The 13646-nt window shown below is 35.8% G+C and overlaps 1 protein-coding gene across 1 annotated transcript in view; it reads left to right on the top strand.

The window, feature by feature from the left end:
• Positions 1–12966, top strand: part of LOC106872687 (protein prenyltransferase alpha subunit repeat-containing protein 1) — a 15355-nt gene extending 2389 nt beyond the window's left edge. Inside the window, exons 2-7 of the mRNA XM_014919762.2 lie at positions 5313–5482; positions 8938–9013; positions 10206–10310; positions 10470–10791; positions 11678–11967; positions 12619–12966. Coding sequence (XP_014775248.1) covers positions 5313–5482; positions 8938–9013; positions 10206–10310; positions 10470–10791; positions 11678–11967; positions 12619–12862 — 1207 coding nt within the window. The 3' untranslated portion in view covers positions 12863–12966. The remainder of the gene's footprint in view (positions 1–5312; positions 5483–8937; positions 9014–10205; positions 10311–10469; positions 10792–11677; positions 11968–12618) is intronic.
• Positions 12967–13646: the final 680 nt, after the last annotated feature.

The following is a 13646-nucleotide window of genomic DNA, read 5'->3' as shown; positions in this document are numbered from 1 at the left end:
CACACACACACAGCAAAAATTAACGAGGGCAGTTTCGGTTCTGCAGTTACTTATATAGTTTGTGTCCTTGGAAAAAGGCATGAATATTATATATTCTCAATCATTCACCACCATCTCGATTACCCCACCCCAAATTTTGTACTTGTATGTGTAATCTTCTAGGTTCTTACCTTAATTATGTCTAATTATCCCTATTTATTTGTTTATTAATTTTTTCCAGCGTCTCTCATAAAATAAATGCTAGTATTACACAGAAGTAAACTCATCATCATCATCATCATTAGTTACATGTTTACTCAGAAAACCGGCTTTTGAGGTTTAAAATTTCAAGGTTATTTGGCTCTGGTCAAGCCGGCTTTAAATTCTTGAGTGTAACTGCGACATTTCCTCTTATGTCACTAAAATTCTGGGGGAAAGCACGAGAATCGTATAATCTCATTTCCTCCCCTTGAAATCTAGAAGTTCTTTAATTATGATAGATACCAGATATCATTGTATTTATTTACCAACTTTGCTATGTTCGGTTGTATTCTAGACATTTCGATGCAGTCACGGTAGTTTTTATTCTATTTTTATTTTAGTTTTGCGATTCACTTTCGAAATAAGTATTTCAGTTAACGCAATTCTTTTGACAAAAAGATATTATTTAAGATTTATTAAGTTTTTTTGTTTTTTTTTGTTCATATTTCACTTTGAAAGCGAGTGTATATGATTGAATGTGTGCTGTGTGTGAATCGGTGGAAGAGAAAATGGATGTAACAGAGTAAAAGAAGGAAAAGCAGAATAGAAAATTTTCACGTTATCAGAAATTTATGACACAATTTTAGAATTTGTTCAATAGCCTTTTAATTCCATAAACATCCAAATACTATCATTGCCTTTTTTGAGATAGAGTATCAATCACTTTACAAACTACTGATTCCATTTCATCACTGTGAGACCAATACTAGTAATATGCCAAAAAAAAAAAAAATCCCCGTAAAGAAGCTGCATTTGTTGGAACAATGCTTGTAGGGGAGTGGAGAGAAAACGAATGTCAACATTATGTAAAAGACGTTTGTAAATTTGGACCCACAGACAATGTAGTCACTAACTGCTCGTCTACACCTTCACTCCAAGTGGGATGCTTTAGCTCTGACAGACAACCTCTGTAGTGCTTCTGGCATATTACAATGTACTCAGTCCATACTGGAAAGTGGTTGGTGATAGGAAGGACATCCAACTGTAAGACCCAAAGAAAAAATGGCAACAAAGTTTGGCAGTTTTTCTCTTTTGTGTGTATTTAAATCAGCAGTTAAAAAAACTTATTGCTGTATGTCCTCCATATGATTTTCAAAGAAATTATAAGGATCCTTAACTATATTTTATGGTGAACCCTTGACACTTATTCTGATGACATTAAATAAAACAAAAATTGTTTCAGTAAGAGAATTTATTCATTTAAAACAGGCCATTTCAATTCACTAGGTGTGAGGAATAGGAGTCAGATCACCTGGGAATGCTTTGTGCACAAACATTGATGTTTTATCTAGTGCCATTTTAGCAGAACTAATCAACTCTTTAAAAATTCCTTTCGGAACTTGAGGTACATTAACAGAATAGAGAAGTTAAGGTGATTGAATGTTTAGTTTTAAGTTTGTTGGTGGAGATGGTGTGGTATAGACCTAAGTTCCAGAAGGTTGGTTTGGTGTAGTATTTAATATAAAATTTTGGGTAGTAGGAGTATGCTGTGTCTGCAAGTTCAGACAAATAAAAGAAGTTATTGCAACAACATTAAAGAAGAAAGAAATGCTACAACTGTTTGTAGAATGATGTGAGTGAAGGTTTGACACTCAAACAGCTTGCTTTCCTCTCCTTTTTATACTTTTACTATTTGGAATGTTTGTGCATATTTCACTGTGTATGTGTGTATGTATGTAGTCATTACACTGTCCCATATATGCGAGCAAATAATTGTCAAATGTAGGTTGTAAGTAAAAGGTTAGCAGCTGTTTATGACTAGCATTATATGAGGTAGCAGACTGTCAAAATCATTAGAGCATCAAGCGCAATGCTGACACTATTTAATTATAACCATTTACATTATGAGTTCTAATCCAACTGAGGTCAACTTTGCCATTCATCTTTTTAAAGTAACAAGGTTAGTTATTACTCCTAAAAAGCATCCTGAATCATTATCGTCCTCATCATCTTTTAATGCCTGTCCTCCATGCTGGCATGAGTCAGATGGTTTGGACAGGATCCAATATGCTGGAGGACTGTGTTATATTCCACTAGTTGCTTTGGCATGGTCTCTATAGCTGAATGCCCTTCCTGACATCAACCACTTTACAGAATGTACTGAATGCTTCTTATTGGGACACCGGTACCAGTGGGGGTCATCATGTAGCTCACAAGAGTAAACCCCTTTAACTGCGAGGAACACAATAGAGAGTGAGGTATCTTTATGCTAAGTGATGAGAGGTTAAAGTATGAATATCTTTTACTTGTTTCAGTCATTAGCCTATGGCCATACTGGGGCACTACCTTGAAGAATCTTTAGTCAAATGGATCGACTCCAGTATTTTTTTTCAAGCATGGTACTTATTCTATCAATCTCTTTTGCTGAACTGCTAAGTTACAGGGATGTAAGCAGACCAACACTGGTTGTTAAGTGGTGAGCAGGGATAAACACAGGCACAAAGACACACACTCACACTTATACCAGTGGTTCCCAACCTTTTCACTACCAAGAACCCCTTTTAATATGCTTATCCTTATGTACGTACATATATATATGAAGTTTTGAATTCAGTTCACAAACCATCAGGGGTTCGTGGACCACAGGTTGGGAACCACTGACATATACGATGGGCTTCTTTCAGTTTCCATCTACCATATCTAATCAAAGGCTTTGTGTCAGGCTGAGGCTATAGTACACTGTGGGACTGAACCCAGAACCATGTGGTTGGGAAGCAATCTTTTTACCACACAACCATGTGTGTAGCTATACTATGAATAGAATTATAATAGTAAAATTTAGCATTTGTAAATGTATCTTTGATTCTATGATTGAATATGTAGTGACTCCATCTGACATTTGAGAGTTTGTTAAAAATGACATTTGTGATTAATCAAAATAAACTGTAATTACTAAACTGTTCAACACCAACTCACTCGTGATTTTACAATACAAAACTTCTTATTTAAAATATTCACAGTTTAATAAAAACTTCCCATTATACTTTTATGTGAAAATCTTTTCAATACATCATATTCCAAACCAGCAAATTGTAACAAAATTATTTTATAAAATCACTCTAGAACTCTTTATTACTTTTCAAAACTAATTGAAGTACATGTGTAGTGTGTCTTTGTTAGAAATATGATCAGAAAGCAATTAAGGAGTACTGGATTGGCAGAATCGGGAAAGCATTTGACAAAATACCTTGGAGTATTTTATTGTGTGATTCTATGTTAGGAGTTCATATCCAACCAAAGTAACTTTGCCTTATATCTTTCTAGAGTCATTAAAATATATAAATACTAATCAATTACTGGGAATTGGTTTAATCAGTTTCTACTCCCCACACAAAAATAGAAAGAAAAAATATGTTCTTGTGTGACTATATGATTTTAATATCATTCTATGATACACACTCCCTGTTTTAAAGTGATCTATTTCTTTTTAATTTATATTCCAAGCACCAGTTTTATAATACAAAATTGTTTTACTAAATTCACAATGTTTTCAGAATTAATTGTTGAAACAAAAGCAGTGCATTTCGAAAGAAATATAGGAACAAAAGGATTAAGAAAATGAATGAAAGCTCAGTAAAATTTTTGCCATAAATTTGTACGTTTGTATTCCTTGTGAGGGAAGATCTAATTGTTTTTGAAAGTTTGTAACAGCACTTGGGCAATCAGTTATCAGAATGTTGCACTTATGTGTTGTGGCAATTATTCTGGCTTCTTTTGCATTCTGAGTTCAAATACTGCCAAGGTTAACTTTGCCCTTCAACCTTCTGGGGTTGATAAATATGTATCGGTCAAGTACCTAGGTTGATTAATTCCTCTCTTTGTCTCTTCCTCACGGCAGAATTGGTTGTACTGTGTGTAGCTCATGGACTACCCCTCACTGTGTCCCTTCCCCATCTTCTTAGAATCTCTTGGTTACAAATCTCTTCTCGGCTAGCATGTTACAAAAACATTCCAAACAAATCAAGAAACACAGCAAGCATGGCTGAACCAATGCATTGTACAGAACAAAATGAAACAAAAAAAAATTATAATAAAAGATGACAACATGAATGTGTGTTTAAGGAAAGAGATAAAAACAAGGAAGTGTAGTATGTATTTATAAATCTCATGTGACATTTAATTATGTACTTTTAACTTAAATCCTGTTGAGTTTTTACTGTAGTTTTTGTTCTTTTATGGTAAATAAAATAAGTACTAATAGTGATAAAATCAAAATTGATTTTGAGTCAATGATAGCTTTTCTTTATTATTATTATTATTATTATTATTATTATTATTATTATTATTAAGGCGATGAGCTGGCAGAATTGTTATCATGCCAGGCAAAATACTTAGCAGCGTTTCCTCTGTCTGCACGTTCTGAGTTCTGATTCTGCCAAGGTCAACTTTGCCATTCATCCTATTGAGGTCAATAATTTAAATACCAGAAACACTGGGATCAATTAATTAGACTAGCCTCCTCCCACAAAATTTTAGACCTTGTGCCTTTAGTAGACAGGATTATTATTATTAAGGCAGTGAGCTGTCAGAATTGTTGCGACGTCGGACAAAATGCATAACAGTATTACTTCTAACTCTTTATGTTCTGATTTCAAATCCCACCAAGGTCAACTTAGCCATCTCTCTGGAGTCAATAAAATAATACACCGGTCAAGCCGAGGTTGACTTTGCCTTTCATCCTTTTGGGGTCAATAAATTAAGTACCATTTGAACACTGGGGTCGATGTAATCGACACATCCCCTACCCCAGAATGGCTGCCCTTGTGGAAAAATTTAAAACCATTATTATTATTATTATTATTATTATTATTATTATTATTATTATTAATATTATTGTTGTGAGGGCAGTGAACTGGCAGAATTGTTAGCAAGCCAGGCAAAATGCTTAATGGTATTTTGTGTGTCTTTATGTTTTGAGTTCAAACTCCACCAAAGTCAACTTAGTCATTTGGAGTTGATAAAATAAGTATAAGTCGAGCACTCGGATCAATATAATGAACTTACCCCTCCCCGAACTTGCTGGCCTTATGCCAAAATTTGTGTCCATTATTATTGTTGTTGTTCTTTTTCAGTGATGAATATGACTACCTACCAGTTGATCAAGCCACACAGAATCGGAGTCCGGTGACACTTGTTAGCCACAAGCTTGGAATAGAGTTTTGGAGTGTTAAAGTTCTTTTCCAACATGCCTACACAAAACTCCTGGCTTGGCGGAACAGAGAAGCCAATTCCAAATATCTTGGTAAGGTTCCATTTTTGTTGCTGTCTCTACTTCCTTCAAAGTTTGTCAAAACAGGGAGACACATACATGCACACCATGCGCACAGACACACACAATGAGTGTCGCAGTTTGTGCCTACCAAATTCACTCACAAAGCTTTGGTCGGCCTGGGACTATAGAAAAACAATTAAGGTGCCACACCGAACCTGAAACTATGAAGTTGGGAAGCAAACTTCTTAACCAGACAGCCATGCCTGTGCCTATGTCTACTGTACTATTCCACCACCATGTCACTTTCCACAAATCTGCAACCTTGCACCATCCACAGATCTAGTCTTTGGCTTACAGCTGGAACTCCTAGTTTTCTTTTTGAGACTCCCTCTCATCCCCTTCCTCTGTATGTTTCACTTAATATATCTTCAACCTTCGATGTGGCTAAGGAATCTTTCAGCTTCCATACCTTTCTTCTACAAATTGTCTTGTATTTCTGAATCCATTTACCTCTTATTCTGATACCACTAATCTATATTGGTACATTCTTCACTTGGGGAAAGACTTAGTATTCACAACCAACTGTCTGTCCCATTTCTTGGTGTGTATGAAGTCTCTTTCTGGCTTGCATGTTCATCATATTGGTAAGGGATCAGAAGGATAGCCAGTGTCCTAAAGCTAGTGCTACAAATGGCTAAGTGGTTTGCATCATAGAACTCAAAGAGCCTTGCTTCCACTTCATTCCCTACAGCATATCGATAGCCTCTTTGTACACTGCAGTAGCTGCCTTCATAGTGATTCCTGATATGTTTCTTGAAGTTCAGTAACCATGAAAAAGGATTTGCTATCAATAATAAACCATTTTGTTCTCATATTTTGGTTAAAATACATTACCTAATGTTTCAATTAATTTTGAAAATAATGAATTTTAATGAAATAATTTTACAATTTATTAAGCTGGTATTTAGAACTTATATTGATTTGAAATTTTAAAGGTAAGTATTAGTATTAGTATTAGATTGCACTAAGCAGGAAGCTTGTATCATATATATATATATATGTAACCAATAGCAGTTTCAGATAGGTTTGGTATCGAAAAGGTTAAAGGTAGTCTGCATAAAGACCTTATAGAAATGGACACATTTTGTCATGACATCACATGGTAACTGTAAATGAGTATCACTGTCATACAAGTGGTTCCATTTGTTTCTAATCTTTATTGGGAACGTCTGACTACAAGGAATATTATCTTGCTTAGAAACAGGTGAAGGTTGGAAACAGGAAGGGTATCCAGCTTTATAAAACCTGGCCCAACACATTGTGTCCAACCCATACAAGCATGGAAAAAAGGATACTTAATTTATGACAGTGGTACTACTGCTTCTTACAAAATATTCTCTAAAATGCAGTGTTTTTGTTTTGTTGATAAACAACTTCCTTACACAATGAAGCTAACTACACATTTAATATAACCGAATTATCTGTTAGCTTACTCTAGGCTAATTTTTCCACACTGCATAAGAGCTTATTAAGTCTACTCGTATCTTTAGATACACTGGCATTGAGCAAAAAGAAAGCAGCTCTCTCTCTCTCTCTCTCTCTTTCTCTCTCTCTCTCTCTCTCTCTCTCTCTCTCTCTCTCTCTCTCTCTCTCTCTCTCTCTCTCTCTCTCTCTCTCTCTCTCTCTCTCTCACACATAGTCTGTTGTAATTACCATGGTCTGATGTCTCTGTTCTCTTAGCCAAGTAAACTGAAGCATATAAAATTAAGTGACCTACTATGAACTACCTGCACTGAGATAAGAACTCACTATCTCTCAGTGTGTCCAGTACCTCAGCTCAAACCATTCAACCATTTCACTCCCCCTATCATCATCATCATCATGGATATTGCTGTCAAGTGGTTTTTAATAACCTATGTGGCCTCCATTGGACATTTATTGCCAACATAAGCTATAATTGAGAACTTTGTCTGCAGTAGGCTTCTACTGGTAAAATTAAAGGTTTGCAATAATCTAAGCTGTTTCTACTCTCAGCCACTCAGTACTTTTCAGTAGTAATTGTGTTACTGAACAGATATTTCCTTCACAAGGCTTGCTTTGATCAGGTTTCTTAACTAATTGATATAATAGTGTTTTTGGTTATGTTTTCCTTTGTTGGGATGAAATTGCATTTCTTTTTCTTTATTTTGTAAGCATAATATTCTGATTACAGGTAAGTTCATTGCGATCAATTCACTGCAGGTGGGAAGTAGGAAAATGTTAGTTTACTTTTTTAATCTTATAGTCAGAAAGGAAGGCAGTGCTCTGGACCCTTTATAAAGGCCTTGAGAAGGGTGGGAGGAACCTCTTCTCAGATCAAAGACCTGGTTTAAATGCTTCTCACAGAGCAGACTTTGCTTAGAACACCCAAGGACCAGGTAGTGATGTGAAACTGGGAAATGAATTACATCTACCACTTAGGTGTGGAGGCGCAATGGCCCAGTGGTTAGGGCAGCAGACTCGCGATCACAGGATCGTGGTTTCGATTCCCAGACCGGGCATTGTGAGTGTTTATTGAACGAAAACACCTAAAGCTCCACGAGGCTCTGGCAGGGGATGGTGGTGACCCCTGCTGTACTCTTTCACCACAACTTTCTCTCAATCTTACTTCCTGTTTCTGTTGTGCCTGTAATTCAAAGGGCCAGCCTTGTCACACTGTGTCACGCTGAATATCCCCGAGAACTACGTTAAGGGTACACGTGTCTGTGGAATGCTCAGCCACTTGCACGCTAATTTCACGAGCAGGCTGTTCCGTTGATTGGATCAACTGGAACCCTCGACATCGTAAGTGACGGAGTGCCAACAATTATGTTTATCAAATGGTGGACAAGAGTGGCAAGACTAATGAGACTGAATGGATTGACTCTGAGTATGCTTTTCTAAACAGAAGAAAAGAAACTGGAAGAGAGCACTTTCCCCATGCCTTGAGGATGGGAGAATAATCTGAGATTTTTGCGTGGGTTTTACTGTGGATTACCCTGCTATTGGGGATTCTAATTATTCATTTATTATTTATTTCCCTATTTTCTATCTATATATCCTTTGTTATATCTTTTAATGTGATAGTGTCTCTCTTTGATTGATGTAAACCCTACCTGTTTTGTTTTTGGCTTTTGTGTGTTGTAACTCATCCTTTGATATTGTCTTCTATGTCTTGGGTGTTTGGGGCCAATAAAAGAAATCATCATCGTCATCATTATTATTATTATTATTATTATTATTATTATTAAGGTAGTGAGCTGGCAGAATAATTAGCAGTATTTCACCTGTCTTTACATTCTGAGTACAAATTCCGTCTAGGTTGACTTTGCCTTTCATCCTTTCGGGGTCGATAAAAAAGTACCAGTGAAATATTGGGGTCAATGTAATTGACTAGTCTCCCTCCCACCAAAATTTCAGGCCTTGTGCCTTTAGTAGAAAGGATTCTTATTTTTATTATTTTTCAGAACCTCATGAAATCTTGTCCCTCACGCGTGCTGTGGTGATGATTAATCCAGAGTGTAGCACCGCCTGGAATGTTAGGTGAGTTTATGTAGTTTATTGTTTATCTTCTATATGTTACTCTTTTACTCTTTTACTTGTTTCAGTCACTTGACTGTGGCCATGCTGGAGCACCGCCTTTAGTCGAGCAAATCGACCCCAGGACTTATTCTTTGGATGCCTAGTACTTATTCTATCGGTCTCTTTGGCCGAACCGCTAAGTTACGGGGACATAAACACATCAGCATCGGTTGTCAAGCGATGTTGGGGGGACAGACACAGACATACAAACATATACACGCACATACATATATATATACATATATACGACGGGCTTCTTTCAGTTTCCGTCTACCAAATCCACTCACAAGGCTTTGGTCGGCCTGAGGCTATAGTAGATGACACTTGCCCAAGGTGCCACGCAGTGGGAATGAACCCAGAACCATGTGGTTGGTAAGCAAGCTACTTACCACACAGCCACTCCTGCGGAATGTCTTAAACTTTTTTAACACCAAACCACCTGAGACTGTCTTTGGTTTTATGACACAAACTTCGTGTTTTAAAATGATCTAAATTTTTAAAAAAACTTTCCATCGAAATTTTCAGGTTAATTTATGTTAATTTATGTTGCCAACATCAGAAGGAGGAGTAGCAGATGTTGTTTGAGGTTAGAGTTGTTATGGTTTTTTGTAACCCACTCAGGTCAACCTCGATCCAGTAGACCTATGATCAAACATGCAGCTCTCTCACCTTTATTTTTCAGTTTACCTACAGCTACTTTATCCAATGTTTCCTTTTTTTTTAACATAAATTGTGATTTGAGGGACATTTGGCAGCTATTTTTAACAAACTGAGAGACTACATTGAAGCTCTATTTTTGGTTCATAACTGTTAAAAAACTGTAGAATAATAGAAATGTTAGAAAACTGCACCATACCCTTTGCAGTAGTTAGCTTCATCCTTTTAATCTCTGGAGTTTAAATAGTTCCCTTATCAATAAAGCACATGATGTGTATTGAGGTCAGTTCAATGAATTGTCCATTTCATACAAATTCTGTTGCTCTGATGCCAATGGAATAAGTTGGTTTGTTTATTGGTTCATTTTTAATTTTTACATTTTCTCATGTAACCTGGTTCATATAGTTTCTTCAGTTTAGAGGGTAAAGAGATTAACAGGATGAGAATATATCAACAGAGTTACTTACATTTGTATTTTGTTTTTTTGTTTTTGTAGGAAGGAGCTGATTTTGACTGGGGATCTAAAAGCTGGTGACTGCTTAAAGCTTGGCACTTTGATCCTTACAAAGCATCCTAAGAGTGCTGAAGTGTTTTCCCACAGGTAACTGTTTATTTCTTATATTCATCAAATTCAACACAACAGAGAATAAAATGCAGGATTGTCACAGAGAGTGAAGAATTCTAATGTGTGTGAGAATACTTTCCATTCTGAGAATATATGACTATATGTAACTGCTTTTTTTTTTTTTTTAATTTTCAGGAAATGGTTATTAAATCACCTAGTATCGCAATGTCCAGTTCTTCAAGCTTTGATGAGAGATCGGAGAGAGAACAGAGACATTAATTCACAAAACTGCTTCCGGTCCACAGACCAGCCATGGTCGCCAAATAACAGTAATGGTCACAACAATCACATGTACCATATTCATCTTCCTACTGCTGAAGTCAATTCACCTGTCTACAATATACTTGTGGCTGAATTTGATACCTGTACATTAGCAGCTTCCAAATACTCTTGCAATTATTATGCTTGGAATCATCGCACCTGGGTGATGAAACTCATACTCTGTTATTCTTACACAGTAAGTCCTCCGTCTCTATTCTCAAGTAGTAGTAGTAGTAGTAGTAGTAGTAGTAGTAGTAATAGTAATAATCACCATCATCAGCAGCAGCAGTATATTAACATCTATTTTCTATACTCACCAGACAGCTCTTTGTCATCTTATTTCTAAGATTCATTATTTTTCAGATTTGTCCTTCGCTGTATTTTGTTTGCCCTTATTCCATTTGTTTACTTCACTGTACGTTTTCACCTAGCAGTTATACATCTTTGTACCCTAGTCACCAACATATTTGTCTTCCTTCCAGCTACTCTCGTCCACACTTTTTATTATGTGAGGTAGCCACATATGTCTTCTATAGTGAAATACCTGTCCCTGTTCCATCGCAATTTAGCCTCTCACCACTTGACATAACTTGTCTTGCAAGTTACTTCACTCGTGCCAGTGTCACTGAAAAAAACACCCAGTACACTCTTTAAAGTGGCTGGCAGTAGGAAGGTCATCCAGCCAAAGGAATCATGCCAATGCAGACATTGGAGTCCAGTGACGCATCTGGCTCATTGGGTCATGTCAAACAATCCATCATGGAAGACAGATATTAAATGATGATCATCATGATCACACACACACACACACACACACACACACGCACATGCACACAATAGGCTTTCAATTTCCATGTACCAAATCCACTCACAAGACTATGGTTGGCCTTGGGTTATAGTAGAGGACACTTGCCCCAAATACCTCACAATGAGACTGAACCCCAATCCCATGGTTTGGAAGCAAACTTCTTAACCATATGCTATGCCTATTTACTCAAAAAGTTAGTTGATGAGTCTAAAATATCATAACCCCATCGTAATTTTTAATTACTCCAAATTTTTTTTCAATTCACTCTGTTTAGATGTTTTTGTCGGAGCTATCCTGGTCTAAGTCATGGATCCAACAACATATATCTGATCATAGCTGTTTCCAGTACCGTCAGTTTCTTTTAATGCAATTGTCTTCTTGCCAACAATACCAATGCTCATTGTCAGACCACTGTGACAACACAGACGGATCCAGACCGGTTAACAATACTCACAACAATGGCTGCAGTCAACTGCCAGTCGAAAACCCTTTCATCTCTGAGATGTCCTTAATAAGTTTCTTAATCCACTCATATCCAGGTCATGAAACTCTCTGGTATCACAGGTAACACAAACTTTATTTATTAGCTTTTTTTTATTTTTTTTATTTCATAACTGAAGGTTGAATTTTCTATCCCTCCTTGTCTTCTTAACCCTTTAATCCGGCCATATCTGGCCCTAATATTTTAACTGTTTTATGTTAAAACTAACCAGATCCAACCTCTCAGACCTATCCTACAATGTCATTTTAAAAATATACAAACACGCCATTGGAATCCTGAAGCTACAAGATAATATGTGACTAATTCAAAACAATGTGGATAAATAAGTAAGTCATTTGACAAAGAAATTTGAAAGGGTTAATCATCATGTTATTGTTGTTGACCTCTCTCTCATGAAGTAAGGTATTGAGGTCTTCCTTGCATTACTTTGCCCCATCAGAATTGTTAGTGTGCTGGGCGAAATGCTTAGTGGTGTTTCATCTGCCGATACATTCTGTGTTCAACTTCTGCTGCAGTTGACTTTGCCTTTCATCCTTTCAGGGTCGATAAATTAAGTACCAGTTGAGTAGTGGGGTCGATGTTATCAACTATCCCCTCCCCCAAATTTCAGGCCTTGTGCCTATAGTAGAAAGGATTATTATTATTATCATTATTATTATTATTATTATTATTATTGTTATTAATATTTTTTCTCGTTTGTACCTTTTTTCCAGGCGGTTTGTACTTCATTCATTAGCATGTGCCATCAAACAGAAGAAACAGATGAATTGTCAACAAGATTTTGTTAACCAGCCTGACTGCAAGCACCTATACAACACTAAGTGGGAAATGTCCGTTAAGGAATTGAATGCTGAAGAAACTCAATTTGCTGAACAAGAACTGAAATCTCCTGATTTATTCCAAAGACATTTAGCCAAGAGATATTTGAATTGGCTGGAAAATTTCTTTGAAACCTGAAGCTTATGAATTAAAATGTGGTGTGTGATAATTTAACAATGAATTCAATGGCAGAATTTTAAGGCTAAAAAAAAAAGAACAGTTGTTTAATATTTTTAATTATATATTTGTGTGTGTGTATTTATTTCTCTGTGTGTGTGTATATATATTTGTATTACTGTGTACTTATACATGAATATATGCATTTGTATCTGCATATATACATTTAAGCATGAGTGCGTGTGTGTGTGTGAGTGTGTATTGATGTATAAGTGATTGTGTATTTATATTTTTTCTTTCCCTACTAATAGAATTTATTTTGTGTGTATGTGTGCTTTATATATATATATATATATATATATATATATATATATATATATATATATATATATATATATATATATATATGTATGTATATATGTATACACATACATACACACACGCATGTATATATGCAGATACAAACTCATGCACTCTATGCAAGGTTATGAAATTACCAAGATGCTCATTGGTTGTTTCATGTCATGTAACAACCAGTCAGGACTTTAGTATTATGGTGTAATGTTGGTGGTCAGTATATGAGATATTAAACTTGTGTGTGTGTGATATATATATATATATATATATATATATATTTGGTGTGGATGTATGTGTGCAATTCTTATATATGTATATAGTTGTATTTATATATATATATGTCATTTATGTATGTGTGTGCATATATATATATGTATGTGTGTGTGTATACATATATAGGTATGTATATATACCTCATATGTATATGTATGTTATATATATATATATA

The sequence above is a fragment of the Octopus bimaculoides genome, chromosome 12 (genome assembly GCF_001194135.2).
Source record: "Octopus bimaculoides isolate UCB-OBI-ISO-001 chromosome 12, ASM119413v2, whole genome shotgun sequence".
Lineage (NCBI taxonomy): Eukaryota > Metazoa > Mollusca > Cephalopoda > Octopoda > Octopodidae > Octopus > Octopus bimaculoides.
The sequence above is the reverse complement of the archived record's forward strand: the minus strand, read 5'-3'. Positions and strand labels throughout refer to the sequence as shown.